Genomic DNA, 14621 nt, shown 5'->3' on the forward strand with positions numbered 1-14621 from the left:
GATCTGTAGGAGCTAGGGCCTTGGTTTTATTTCTTATCTTAATCCATGGCACCTCCTCCATGACAGCATCCTTTGCTGGGGTGGTGGATTCAAGGCTGACTCACAGTCACAAGTACCACCCTTGTCCCAGGCTGTGCCCTTGTCTTTTCTCATTTACGAGCCACAGCGGCTGCTTTTTCTACCAGCTGGAATTTCTGTGTTGCTCCACCTTCGCTCCCAGACACAAGGAATGAAAATAGCCCAGCCAGGAGGTGACCAACACTTGGCTCACAGAGACTAGATCCTCTGTCTAGATTGCCACCCAGGGGCAGCTGAAATTCGTGGTAGGATTTCCTTTTTGTTTTCAAAGTGAAATCTCTCTGTCCGTGGGGAAACCAAACACTCTGCTGGGAAGAGGGGCCAGTCAGATGTGGAAAGACAGACAGAGGACTTGGACACTAGATTCCATTTAGCAGTTTTGCGTTCAACACTCACTTTGCATCCCCAATGGATTCTGCTTCCCAGTTTGTCGTCTATTTCAGCCATCCCACATTCACAGAGTCATCGAGTCTAAGGCCAGAAGGGACCATTAGCTCCCCTTGTCTGACTCTCCTGTTTAACAGGCCACAGAAATTCACTCCATTAGCCCTGTACTGAGCCGAGCCATGTGTGTATTCCTGAGCGGCGTGACACAAACCAAGAGCTCTCCCTGACATCCTGCCCCACTCTTTCTGCAAACCGCAGCCAACAGGCGGTCTAAGCCATCCCATGGCTTTACGAGAGGTTTTATAAACTTCCTCCCTCAAGGAACTCTTTTGGTCCCAAGGGGAGGGACAGCACTTCTGAAACAACCGCCCTGTCCAGCACGTTGAGTGCAAGCTGTGAGTGCATGCTCATGGACAAGCGGGGCGGCATGTCTGCGTTGACGTGTTCGTGTGTTTGTGTCTGCATGCAAGTGGGCATGAAATCAGCCTTACGCAACCACGGCAAGGTCTGACTGGCTGTATAAACAGAGGCAGACTCGCAATAAAGGTGGAGCAGAGTTGTATTCAGTGGGTGAAATCCTGACTTCACTGAAGTCAATAGCAAAACTGCCATTGACCACAGTGGGACCAGGATTATATTTGGGGTGAACACAGACAGGGTGTCTAACAGGGGGGCTCTTGGATGCAGGTTTTACTGTACATCCAGGTATGTGAGTTTGACACTTGTCTAGCCTGCCGTGCCCATAAAGTCTAATTGAACTGGACTTCATTTACAATACTCCATCGAGGACAATGGAGCGGCAGCTGTTTACGACAGCCAAGAATATGCCCCATCGTGGGCACTTGTGGTTGCTGGATGTGGGAGGTGTGTAACTCAGTCTGCCCATTAGATAGGAAGGGACTTCCTGAGCCATCAAGTGCAGTCCCCTGCTGTCACAGGCCATCACAGGATCAGATGGGTTTACAGGGAGATGAATTTGTGCTGGTCTGGGCAGGAGTCTGCCGTGTGCGTGCGCAGGGTGGGGTGGGTGCATCCGTCATGTGCGTGAGTGCTTCTTTGTGTCTGTGTATCTGTCTTAAATCCAGGTAATCTGGGGTATTTTGACATATGTAACTTGCACTGAAAATTACCTCTGCAAACCACAGTGATGCCATAACACGCTTGAACAAACCCCTCTGCGCTTTTCATCTTCCCTGCCATCCCCTCGGGCATAGGCCTCCCCTTCCCTCACGCCCGGGAGTTATCTGACTTGTGAAACTCAGCTCAGAACCTTTTTGAAGTCCCGTCCCCCCCTCTCCCTGCCCCAACTTGGTGCCAAGAACGCTGGGGATTTTTCCCTCTCTCCGTGAGCGGACAAGTCGCAAATCGTTCCTGTCGCTTTGTTTGAAGTTGCAGACACAACTGTCTGGCTCCCTGCACCCACTCGGTTTATGGAGCTCCATTTCCAACTGTTTAGGAACGGTCAGAAAGAGAGAAATCTGCTCCTCCTTGGGACTCCCCCACACCTCTCTGCTTCCAGGGGGAAGGAAAACATGGCCACTGGTGGCACAGAGAGGCTACTGGGTGTTAGTAACTGGGACCCTGTTTTCTTTCCTATCCGAAGGGGTGAAGCTATTGGAATAGTCAGGAAAGAAACAATCAAAGAATCCCAGAGGGGATTGGGATACTAGGCACTCGGCTGCTCCAGAAAGGAACAGGATGGGACGCCCTCACAACTGTGATCCCAGCATCCATGTCCCGAAGGTCTCTCTGCCATCCACTGCTCCTCTAGAGGAACACATGGGTGGCAGTCCCTTTCATGGACCATCCAGCCCTTTCTGAACACCTGGATGCTAGCCTCAAACTCCTGAACTGAATCCCCCAACACACACACACACGGTTCCCATCTCCTGCTAGGTAGCAGGAGATTTATCCCATGTTAGGAGCACAGGGACAGCCAGACTGGATCGATCCATCTAGTCTAGGATCTCTTCTCTGACAGTGGCCATTATGAGATGCTCCAGAGGAAGGTGCAAGAAACACTGATGTGAGCAGTTCTAGGATAATGTGCCCGGGACAGTTTCTTCCTATCTCCCGATAGTCAGAGACTGGCTTCTCCCTGACGCAGGAAGCTTGAGATCACTTGTTCTTTTTAATCCTTATCCATACCCTTCTCTGAATCCTCAGCTCTTGGCCTCAATGACAGCTTGTGGCAATGAGTTCCACCGGCTAACCATGCATTATATTGAATCGTACACGTTGAAGCCTGGAAAAGCCCTACCGGGCTCCTGCTAGCCCAGCTCCTCTCCTCACCCCAGGAAACAAGGCAAGACTGTTCCATACAATTTCTTCTAGTCTTGGGTAACGCAAGTGATGGGACTCCCAGCCCTTCCCTGAGGAGATGATTCCCCTGCCAGAGAGATCCCACTGCCAAGAAGCTGGCAAATGGGAAAGTAACTGATGTTTTTTAAACAAAACAATATGGTGAACCTGCTTTAAGTCCCACAGGTAACTCCCTGGCTTCAGTGACTTCCTTACAGTCTGACCAACGTGTGCTAAGTCAGCAGATGAAGCCGGTCCCTGAAAAGGGAGCCTAGTAACAGTGCAGGTGGAGGCATGAAAGCAGCCCAAGAAATGCAAAGGGTGAGATTAAGGAAGGGATGACTAGAGACTCCCCGCAAGTTGGTTCTCCCCTACCTCCGCAGTGGGTGAGTCCGTACAGGGTGTAGCCTTTGTGACAGAGGCACTGGAAGCTCCCCGGGGTGTTGACGCAGATGTGGTCACAGGTCCTGTCGAAGGAGCACTCGTCAATATCTGGGAGGGAGGAAGAGGGAAAGGCAGAGAGCGTGAGGCCCAGCCCAGCCAGGGGGTTCGGCTCCACAGGGGTCACAAGCCCCTGGGAAACGAATACCCGCGGGTCAGGTCCATGCACAATTCTCTCCCACTGCTTCGGAGGGATGGCCAAGCCCGAAGCCCCGCAGAGAAGCGCCCAGCAGGGAATGCAGTCTATAGCAACATCTGCTCCTTTACTCTGCATAGGATGGACAGTGGGGCAGGAGGACCCCAAAACACGCCCCCTTCCCAGCCCCACTGAGCCTCCCGAGGCCTATGCAGTGCTGTGCCCCTGGATGGGCTGTCGCCAGCGAACCTGGAACCTCTTCTGGCAGGAGCCTCTACTGCCGGGGCTAAAAGAGCCAGCTCTGTCTCTGTCAGTCAAGGCTGTAGCAGGCTCACCAGCCTCCGCCTGCGGCCCAGTCACCACTAGAGGGGGACGCCCAACCCCTTCCCCATAGCCCAGCCTCTATGCACCGACAGATGCTTTGCAAGACAAAGGGCTGAATCCCCAGAGTGTCAGCCTAGAATGGGAAGTCTGGGGTGGGGTGGGTGAGAGCAGCTGCAAGCTTCCCAAGGTCATGGGTCCAGGGAGATGCACTGATCAAGCATCTCTGCCCCCCCCACTCCCCCTCAAATGGAATCCCCGGGCAGAGCCACCTCCAAGGAAGATGTCCTGCTGAGGGAGGGTGGCACAGTCTGCAGGGGTGAACCCAGCCTGTCAGGTTTAATTTTATTTCATTGGCTTCATTAACTCAATTGCCGTGATCACATCAAACTTACAAGAACGCAGAACCTGGATGGAGATGAAAGAGGTCCCAGCCCAAAGGAGCACCAACCAACCTCCTCTTCATCCACCCCCTGCCCACCCAAGTCCAGGCCCCGTGCACTTGGCAGGCAACACCCGTGCTCCATCACACCCCAGCGAGTCACCGCTTCAGACGCTCACCCACCCAAATGCTGATTCAGAGAAGGCCTGGGAACCTCTGCAGGGCGGGGGAAGCACAGATACCGGCCCCCCGGCAGACTTCAGTTCAAGGCTGGTCTCGTTCACAAGTGAAACGAGTTGGGTGGCCTCAGACTAGATAATACTTTGCATGCCCATGGGCCTTTCACAAGAGGATCGCAAAGAGGTAAAAATTATTCCATTTTACAGATGGGTGTATTGAGGCAGAGAGCGACGAGCCCACGGCAAAGCTGGGAATAGAGACCCCAGGAATCCTGGCTCCCCTTTTCCTGCCCTAACCAGTAGACAACACGCTGCCTCCCTTCTCTACTCCAGCCAAGGCCCTAGCTGGCAGATCAAGTTGCATGAACACAGAGGAAGCTGAAAGCAGGCAGGATGGAAGTGTTCTGTCAGGGGCTGGTGTTTGACCCCCTCTGTGCCCACTCAGCCAGGCCCTGCCATACCTCTATGGTCCACGGTGAAAACAAACTGTTCTAAATCACAGCACAATCCCAGACTGTGCAGGTCGCAACCTCCGCCCCTATTCATTCCCATCAGGTGGGGCGCTTGGCTAAGGGCATCTCCCAGGGAAGAGGGCAGGAAGGGGATGGGGCCATGCTCTTTATTCCCATTAATGTTCCTGAGAATCCTGGCTGCCTCTCAAGAGAAGAGCAGATCTTGGAAAAAGAAAACGGCTGGCGTGTGTACATGTGCATGCTCTAGCCATTGAGAAAACGTCACTCCATCCCCCAGATCCCCTGCAAGTCTTGTGTAATAAACGACTCCACTGGTCTGTAAAATCGTGACGTGTCTGAGCGTTAATCTGGGTGTTAAGGTGTGAATGGGGATGCACACAACACTCTGGGTTCAGAGGACTCCTGACAAAACATGTGATTTTAGTGTGCATGCAGCTACCTATCTCACTATTACATAGATACACACACTCCGCAGTAACACATGCCAAGGTGTGATAACATACTGAATGCCCGCAGGCTGTCATGTGTCTGTTGTAAGATGTGTGGTCTCTGAGACGTTATCTGGCAAGCCAGGTGAGCTTGTTAGTTGATTCATAGGCCAGAAGAGACCATTATGATAATTCAGTCTGACCTCCCATGTAACACAAGCCAGAGAACCTCACCCAGTAATTCCTGCACCCATACCGTCGGTGGCTGGTCTCTGCTAACACAGGATCCGAATAACCCCACTGACCAAGGACAGAGTTGCAGCTGGAATTTCAGTCCAGTTTCGCAGACTCAAGAGATGGGCCCAGACCAGAACCCGAAATCCAAACACCCCTGGAGGGTGAAGAGGTTTGGATCAGGAACCTGACTTCACTGCTGGGCCCCTGAATCTCTCCCATGGGCTCCAGTCTTGGAGAAGTCTAGGAGCTGAACTTCGAGACTAAGGAAGTCCCCTGGGGCCAGATTTTTTAGTACTCTAAAGACCCAAAACTGCTGCCAGATTTTCAAAAGTGCCCAGCCTCTGGCACCTCCCACTGATTACAATGGAGAATCTTCCCCCACCCCTCCCACACACACACTGAGAACAACAGAGAATCCTCTCCCCCTAGCTCCCACCCCACGCATACCCGCACTGAGTACGATGGGGAAACCCCTCTCCGCTGAGCATGTGCACATTAAGAACAACGGGGAACCTTCTCCACCGGCACGGGTGCACACTCAGAACAATGCGCAATCCTGGCCTGCTCTGCTTTGGAGACACGGGACGTTTCTGGTGCTAAGACAAAGCCCTTTGTACCTGAAAAGCCAAGAGATTTGAGGGGTGATGTTCTCAGCATGGCGTCTTAGCCATCAGAAGCGCCCTGCGGCTAACACCTCCCCGTGGGGCACACGGCATCTGTACACAGCCCCATTGGGGTAGTTTGAGCTACACTGCGTCGCTGACAGGGGGCTAGGACCAAATGGGGATCCCCCGTCACACACTGGGTCCCTGGGTGATCAGGGCCAAGCCCAGCAGCCCTCAAACCCCCGCCCCCAGGGCATGGGACCCAGCTGCGCGGCTCTTACCTTGGCAGGTCCTTTCATTGATCAGCAGCTTGTAGCCTTTCTTACAGCTGCACTCAAAGCTGCCCACCGTGTTCCTGCAGATGTGGTCGCAACCGCCATTGTTCAGCTGGCACTCGTCGATATCTGCAGGGAGGGGAGACAAAACGTCCCATTGCACAGACCAGCTGAAAGCAGCGATACAGGCAGGAGAGCTGTGGGCTTGTGGTTAGGTAAAGAAAGCAGGTGGCCAAGAAGAAAAAGGATGGTGTAGTAGTTAAGGGAGTAGCCCAGCACTCAGGAGATCTGCGTTCAAATCCCAGCTCTGTCAGGCACTCACTGTGTTATCCCTTATCTCTCTGTGCCTCGCTTCCCCATAGGAATAACAGCAGTGCCTTCTCTCACTCAGCAGGGCGGAGTTACGGAGTTAGGCCATCTCAATACCTAAGCTAGACGGACCTCTATACACCATTAAAGCCCAGCAGAGTTTTGTTATTGATTTCAATGGGAGAAGGAGCAGGGCCTTTGAGAAAATGATGAGCGCACTGATGTTTGCCAAACTGCAGCCCCCTGTGCTGGGACAGGATGATACAACACAGTTAGAGGTCAGTAGTTTAGTGGCTACTGCAGGGAATCAGGATTCCTGGGTTCTGTTCCCAGCTCTGCCTCTGACTTGCTCAGTGTCCATGGGTGAGTCATTGCACATCTGTCAAATGGGGATTATAATAAACATCTAGCTCATAGGGGTGAAAAGAGGATTAATTAAAATCTGCAAAATGCTTTCATGTCTTTGGTGAAAAGCATCTGTTCCGACATAGTTACCAAGATTCCATAAAGTCACCATTAACAAGTCGGGGTGAGGGCTCCTGGCACTCAAATACCTTGGGAATGCAAACATTAGAAAGAGAGAGACTGGAAGAAAACAAGAAGGAAAAATCTGGAGGGGAAAAATCACCTTCAAAGAACAGTTGTTTGACAAAATAAACACAGAGATTTCTAAAAACCTCATGACTTTTAGGCAATGAATCAGTGACACTAAAAAATAAATAATTCCACCAAATTTCCAAAGAGCCTCTATGACCTGTTAAGAGGTTGGGTTTGTTTTGTATTAGCTGGAAAATTTACGGCTAGGAAATGGCCTGTAAAAGAGAACTGACAAATCCCAGGTAAGAGCTCAAGCAGACTTCGCTCATTCGCATCCCTCCCCCACTCCCATGCCTGCAGCTCTCTGGGGTTGTGGCTTTTCTTTTATTATTGTGAGTGAGCTAGCAGTAAAACAACTTGCAATTGTAATAAAACCCCGGACACAAGGGACATGGCTCTTGGTTATTACGTTTTCCTGGAATTGCAGAATGGTAGAGGTGGTGTGCTCTGAAAAATAATTATGGAGCCACCAGGGTCTGGAATCGCTCAGACAGGTAGATGGCTTTCAGCAGGATGCTGCTTTCCTTTTGACTACAGTCAAATACCCCAAGCTGTCAAAAGACGGAAGGCAGGCGCCTTCCATTTCTGGAGCTTCACTTTCTCTCTTGGGGGCTGGCCGAGTCGAGAATCTCCCGTTGAAGGGAGAGCAGCACACAGTGCGGATGTATCTGGAACCTCAAGCTTGTCTGTGTGTGAGTGTGTGTGACCAGATCGATCTCTTTCACTCACACCCACCCACGTGCATACCCATGTGCACATGCATACATGTTGGTGTTTCCCCTATACCTCCAAAACTTTTTCTTTAAAATAATGTCTTAAATTTGCTGCTAAGTTAAAGCACGGTGGATTGATGTCCATACGGCCAGCGTTTCTGTTTCATTCCACGCCCAGGAAGCATGCAGACTTGCATTTGCTCCTACAATTCATTTTCCAGGTGCAAATTTCACAGGTGAAAGTTGTGTCAGGAAACAGGGAGCATCCTTTTCAGCCCAGCTGAAAATTGATCCCCCCCAAGACTCCTCCCTCATCCATGCAACACAGCTACCCCCCATGTTACCTCTGCAGGACAGAGGGTGCGTATGTGTTATTAGCTCTGTAATACCACATGAATAGCATGCATAACTCTAGATCTGCCATCCAAGAACCTCAAAGCACTGCACAAACATTACATCCATTCTGACTTTGGGATGATAGGACAATGGATCAATTTCCTTGTTACCAACACATTATGAATCACTATGACCACTGGCAAGAATATTAATAATCATCACAAACAGTGAATTTAGCCTCTCAACACCCTGACATAGGGCTGTGCCGTCCCACTATAAATATGGGGGATCTGAAACAGGGAGATAGTGTGTGATTTGCCCTGGAAGTCTATAGCAGAGCTGGGAGCAGAATCCAGATTTTCCCAGCTCCCAGTCCTGAGGTTTCATCACAAGATCAGCCTTCCCCACAATCGCCCCTAAGATGTTTCAACCCCATTTCACAGAGGGCGGAGAGAACCCAAGAGAAGACCCTGCCCCTGGATTCCTGCACCCACCTCAAACGGACTCTGGGCAAACACCCTTTGAGAGGGGAAGACCTGGATTTCAGTACCCAACCGGAATGGATTCTGGGCAGATCCTGGCAAGGCAAATAGTTATCCATGTGCCTTCATGGGAGGAGACAAAAGAGCCATTTAGGGGAAAATCCACACCCGGCTTAAGCAGACAATTCCCATCCATGTCATGGGGAGCTGTGCCCGCTCTCTCTCTCCAAGGCTGACTTTGCCCTGGAAGGGATCAAACTAAAGTTGAATAATCCCCTTAGGGGAGGGCTGCTGGCTCCACACTTCCCCAGGGAAGCTGGGCTCAAAGCTGCCAGGCCCTCACTCGCTGGCCCCTTACCTTTGCAGGTTTTCCTGTCCGGCTGCAGCACGAAGCCCATGGGGCAGCTGCAATGCACACCCGTGGCTGCGTCGTGGCACTTGCTGTCGCAGCCGCCATTGTTCACGGCGCAGGTTTCTGCGGGGAGTGGGAGAGAAAGAGAGAGGGTGAGCAATAAATGCTTTTAAAGGTCACCCCAATCTAGAAGCCTGGTGTAAACACGCTCCCTGCTGCCGATGAGACTTGGTTGCCAGCCCACTCCGATCCCGGCCTCTTCGCATGGCGACGTCCAGCACCACGGACAAGATTTTGGGTGCTTCTGAGACACTGTAAAGGGCCTGTCTCCACTGCAGCTGGGAACGAGCCTGGCTAGACAGGCTTGCGCTAGCGGGGCTTGAGCTGGGGCACTACGAATAGCAGGGTAGACGCTACGGTTCTGGCAGAGGCTCAGACTAGCTGCCTGTGCTCAGACCCAGAGTTCTAGGTGGGTTCAAGATCCCGAGCAGCATCTGAGCCAAAACATCTACGTTGCTATTTTTAGCAGGCTAGCGCAAGTCTGACTACCAGGGCTGGGAAGCTCAGTCCCAGCTACAATACAGACATACCCAAACAGGCCAGATTTCCAGAGATGCTGAATGCCCTCTGAAAATCCAGCCCCTTTTTGGGCATCTCAAGTTGGGCATGTGCCTATGTATCCCTTTTTGGAAGCCTTGTCACATGCCTCAGCTGTGGTCTGAATGTAACAGCAGAGCAACAAAACGCAGGGCTTTTTACACATGAAGAAGACACCTACCTGCGCTTCGGGAGCAGAAACCAAATCTTCTTCCATTCAAGAAGCAAGGGCAGGTTAGGTTGCACATTAGGAACAACTTTCTAACTATCAGGGTAGTTAAGCATTGGAAAAAATTGCCTAGGGAGGTTGTGGATTCTCCATCACTGGAGGTTTTTAAGAGCAGGTTAGACAAACACCTGTCAGGTGTGATCTAGTCCTGTCTTGAGTGCCTGGGAATGGACTAGATGACCTCTCGAGGTCCCTTCCAGTCCTATGATTCTGACTCATCGGTAGAACAGCCACAGTCGTAGCGCGCGCGCGCACACACACACACACACACACACACACACACACACACACACACACACACACACACACACACACACACACACACACACACACACACACACACACACACACAAACACTCAGAATTTGGAGAAGTTTTTCTCCCTGTATTAGTTGAAACCTCCCTTTGGAGGGAAACATCGAGTTTGGCTTTTTCTATCTGGAAAGCCCAGAGTCTCTGCCTGAGGTTTTCCCAAGAAAGCTGGGGAAGGATGCAAGAGACGCACACATCTATTTGAGCACCAACATCACACATGTCGACAACACAGGGCCTGCTGAGTGACCTGCTGCTGAGCAGCCGGTAAAGGGACCAGGAGAGTGCAAAACTTTAGAGTAAGTCCTACATAAACACTGAACAGCTGTTGCCATTGGTCGGCTTTACTGTCTCAACAACAGAATGCTGGATTTTCTTTTTTAATAGATACTCAGGTTCTGGAGGACAATTGCTACTAGCTTAAATTAAAATATTATTGGAGACATTTTAAGGCAGGTCAAATGTGGGGCATAAATCTACTTGGCAGCATCCCATTTAAGCACAGCTTTTGCATTTCTATACATGTCTTTCATCAGAGGATTTCAAACCACCAGCATTTGTTAGCCTTCCCCAGATCCTGTGAGTTGCATTGGCATTATTATCCCTGATATACATATGGGTAAAATGAGGGCATAATTAACTAACCCCAGGTCTCTTAGTGTGTCAATGGCAGAGCAGGAAAAAGAACCCAGGAGTCCAGGTTCCCAGGCCCCCACTCTACTTCCTAGATAACCTTCTCTCCTTCAAAGAATCTGCTCTTTAATAACTTCAGACTATCTTGGTTGAAGCAGACAGGAAAGGGGAACTGGTCTGTTCTGTCAGGAGACGCTTTCTCTCTCTATTAAAACAACATGTCAGGCAGTAACACAGGTAAAAGCCAGAGCAGCTGCTCAGGAATGTTTGGAGATAAGACTTGAGATGAGATCGAGACATAGCAGTTAGCTGGTAGGTTTCAGGGGAGCACAGGAATAAATTAAATCCCTGTCTGAGGCCAGCTGTCAATCCCAGGCAATGAAAGTAGAGTTGGTTTGTGACTTCTGGCTTCCCAAAAGAGAAGGCTGTTCTGGTTCCCATCCAGTAAAGGAACATACACATGTGCCTGTCTTTAAGCATGTGACTAGTTCCAGTCAGTTCAATGGGGCCCCATTTTCAAATGAGACTTTGGCCCAGATCCTCAAAGGTATTTAGATGCTATCTCCCATAGAAACCAATGGGATTTAGGTTCTGAAATTACTTGGACATATTTGAAAATGTTACCCAGCATTCACAACCAGATTTTCAAAAGCTCTCAGCACCCAGAGGCTCCCTCTGTTGCACTGATGGACAGATTTTCAAACCAGCTCATCACCCATTTGCTGGGCTCACACTTTGCTTCACGAATAGTTCACTGGTACCATAAACAGAAGTGTGGACAATGGGACTGGCCCCATGAAGTAAAAAGGACCAATCTGTTTTCATTGTTCAAGCTGAATGACGTTTTGCAAAATACAACCACATACACCCCACATCAATGGCAAAGGGCATGTTCGATTTTTTAAATGTTAATTACTTCATGTCATCAAACTCAGCTGTTGCTGGTAACACATGAAGGGGCACTGTTTTAAATGCAACATTTTCATCTTGCACAATGTCCCTGTGAAACCAAATCTTCCTTTTTGTACTAACCACTAGAACAATGGTTTGAAATCCAGTAAGCTGGTAATGAAGACCAATAAAGTTTCCTTTCCAGAACATTAACTGCTTGGAAGAATGAGCCATTTGGGCTCCAGGAACCTAATGTGCTAACCCATTGAAGAAATTCATTGGAAAAGAGCAAATCCCAGGTTCTCTCTCTTTGCAGGAACCACATGAAGTGTAATTGACTGAAACGCCTAACCCCCGTCTGCTGCGCTGGGGATTTGGGATTATTATTCTGTGCATGTTCTGCTGCTGCTATTTTTATGCTGTCTCATCATAAGAGAACAAAGGGGCCATTCTATGAAATTAATGGCCAGTAGAGTCACAGAATGTAATACTAAGGACGTATTTCTTCACCTATCTGTCTAGCCAGGTGCTTACACAGCATGCAGCCAACCACTGGAACTCCCCTCTGCAGGAAAGCAGATAGTCTAATCCTATGGCTGGATAATTTTATGACCACTAGTGACATCTGCAGCTATGCAAGAGCTGGATGGAGGTGAGCAAATGGTACATCTCAGGTTATGGCTGCCATAGGGGTCAGAGCTGGGAAGTAGGGGTTATTAGGTACTAGCCCCACAAAGCCCTTTTTGCCCAATGAAGCAATCATGCGATCGTAGAGGACTGAGACATCAGGGCGACAATCCTTTAGAGGAGCAGAAAGAACACACTGCATACCACAATTTGATAGAGGCAAGGACCTGTCTCTCTCTAGTGGCTGCCTCAGGGCCCTGGGTGCTCCTCCCACATCAAAGTGATTAGTTTACCTCCCTATGACCTTTATATGCAGAACTGAGAGCATCCTGTTGTAGTAGCTAGAGGCCTCAACCGAAGTCAGGGCCCTACTGTGCTAGATGTTGTACATGCCCACAGAAAGAGAGCATCACAACCCCAAAGAGCTTACACCAAAGAAAAACATGACAGACAAATGGGCAGGGGGGGAAACTGAGGCACAGGTTAATCCAAGTTCACATAGTAAATCTTCACTAACAGCTTAATTTAGGTCCAACCACTGTTCTAGCGGCTAGTACAGAAAAACCCAGTGCAGATGAATTTAACAAGGGAACGGTCAAAGTAAAAATGATGCACTGAAAATAACGCCCTTTCCTGTGTTACCAACAGCAGCAGCGGAGACAGTTGTATCTGAAAGGATTACGACTGGGATGTTCAAAGAGCTGAGGAGCTAGTTTCAAAAGTGCCTAGGGGTGTTAGGCACACTTCTCTCTGAAAGTCCCCGGTTCCCAGTGAAACAACTTGGAATGGAACTTGTGCTACCAGATTCCTTCAACACTTTTCAAAATCCTGCCATGGCACCTGACTCATGAGGCACCTTTGACAATCCCAGCCTAACATTAAAAAATAACTGAATTCACATCTGACCCTTGGTGCTCTGTGTCTACATAGATGAAGGTAAGAGTCTAGTCAGCCAGACTCTGCTATTGGGATAGCTGCCGTGGTGCATATCTTCCAAGAAGGCAGATCCCTCAGCTGAAGTGAATTGGCATAGCTCCACTGATTTCAATGGGGTTACACCCGTTTACACCAGGATCCATCACTTGACGTTAGGAGCCTAGATATCTTTGAGGATCGGGGCCTGGACCCTAGCGGAGACAGCGGCTATATACCGTGATTGGCACCAGTGCGAAAAAGCAGCTTTGCCTATCTGCATTGTGGTTTGGCACCAGTACAACTGGCTGCAATCAGAGCAAATCCCTGGGGTAGACAAAGGGCAACATTTTCAAAGGCACCTAAGTGATTTAGGAACCTGAGTCCCACTGGCTTTCAAATGGCCTTTGAAATTGAGACTCAGGCTCCTGAAACATCCAAAGCCTAATTTTAGCTCTGGGTTTGCCCCTGCCCTTCTCAGGAGCAGGAAGGGTTGCACTCAAGATCTCTGGAGACAGCAATTTGCTTGCAGCGAGTAGGAGACAGGGTGTGGGATAGGAGCCATTGTTCTGCAGTGATATTAGCCCTGGGTGGCTGAGGGAATGTTGCTATCCAGGCCTGGAGTGAGTAAACATGACTCACCGAACCACACAGGGCTTTGGCAAGTGCCGGCTGAATCACTGGGGGAAGAAAGAGACAAGATCGGCCTCCTCCTCTGCCTTCCCGCAAAAATCTGCCATCTCACTTCCTGACCATTACCCAGCAGCTGGAGCAGGCTGCAATAACCACAGCTCACCAGCAAACAAAAAGAGCCTTAAGTGTTAAAACAACAACTCAGATACCAGCACGACATCACCTTTTCCCTCTGTTCCATGGGATCCAGACAGCTAACGACTGCTCCCCACCCTCCTTTATTATTCCTGGCTGCATCTCTGCTCCCCACTGCACTGACTTTTGGAACTATCGGGGCAAGGAAACGAGGACAACCCTGAGCTATTTTCCTGCATTCCCTAGGCCAGCATGTGCATTTGACATGCATCCCCCAAAATATCCTAAGAGTCGTTCTTTAAGAAGAATGTTCTTTCAATAATAAACAACGACAAACATATATCTAGATTATAAAAATTCATAGATTTTAAGGCCAGAAGGGCCCACGGTAATCAGCATATATGGATCATGTACCCACTACTGCAATGCAGCCACCCCTGGGGTGGAACATGGCATCTATTTAACAGTGCAAAGCAACATCACACAACAGTTTAGGACAGAAAGTGACGAAGACTGTTGTATCCAAAAGAAACTCTGAGGCAGCGTGGATATTTAGGGAGGACAGCGGGGTAAACATCCCTACTCTTCTAGTGCAATAAGATCTTTAATGACTGCAAATGC

General features: G+C 49.7%; 1 protein-coding gene across 1 annotated transcript in view; it reads right to left on the bottom strand.

Annotated features, from left to right (window-relative positions):
• The window catches only part of SCUBE3 (signal peptide, CUB domain and EGF like domain containing 3), an 88443-nt gene that overhangs the window by 14375 nt on the left and 59447 nt on the right, over positions 1-14621 (bottom strand). The window contains exons 8-10 of the mRNA XM_067531486.1: positions 9039-9155; positions 6250-6372; positions 3142-3258 (exon numbers count right to left, since the gene is read on the bottom strand). Of these exons, the coding sequence (XP_067387587.1) occupies positions 3142-3258; positions 6250-6372; positions 9039-9155 (357 nt within the window). The remainder of the gene's footprint in view (positions 1-3141; positions 3259-6249; positions 6373-9038; positions 9156-14621) is intronic.

The sequence above is a fragment of the Emydura macquarii genome, unplaced genomic scaffold (assembly GCF_026122565.2).
Source record: "Emydura macquarii macquarii isolate MOO-44397 ecotype Brisbane River unplaced genomic scaffold, CSIRO-AGI_Emac_v2 contig_3220, whole genome shotgun sequence".
In the NCBI taxonomy this organism is placed as follows: domain Eukaryota; kingdom Metazoa; phylum Chordata; order Testudines; family Chelidae; genus Emydura; species Emydura macquarii.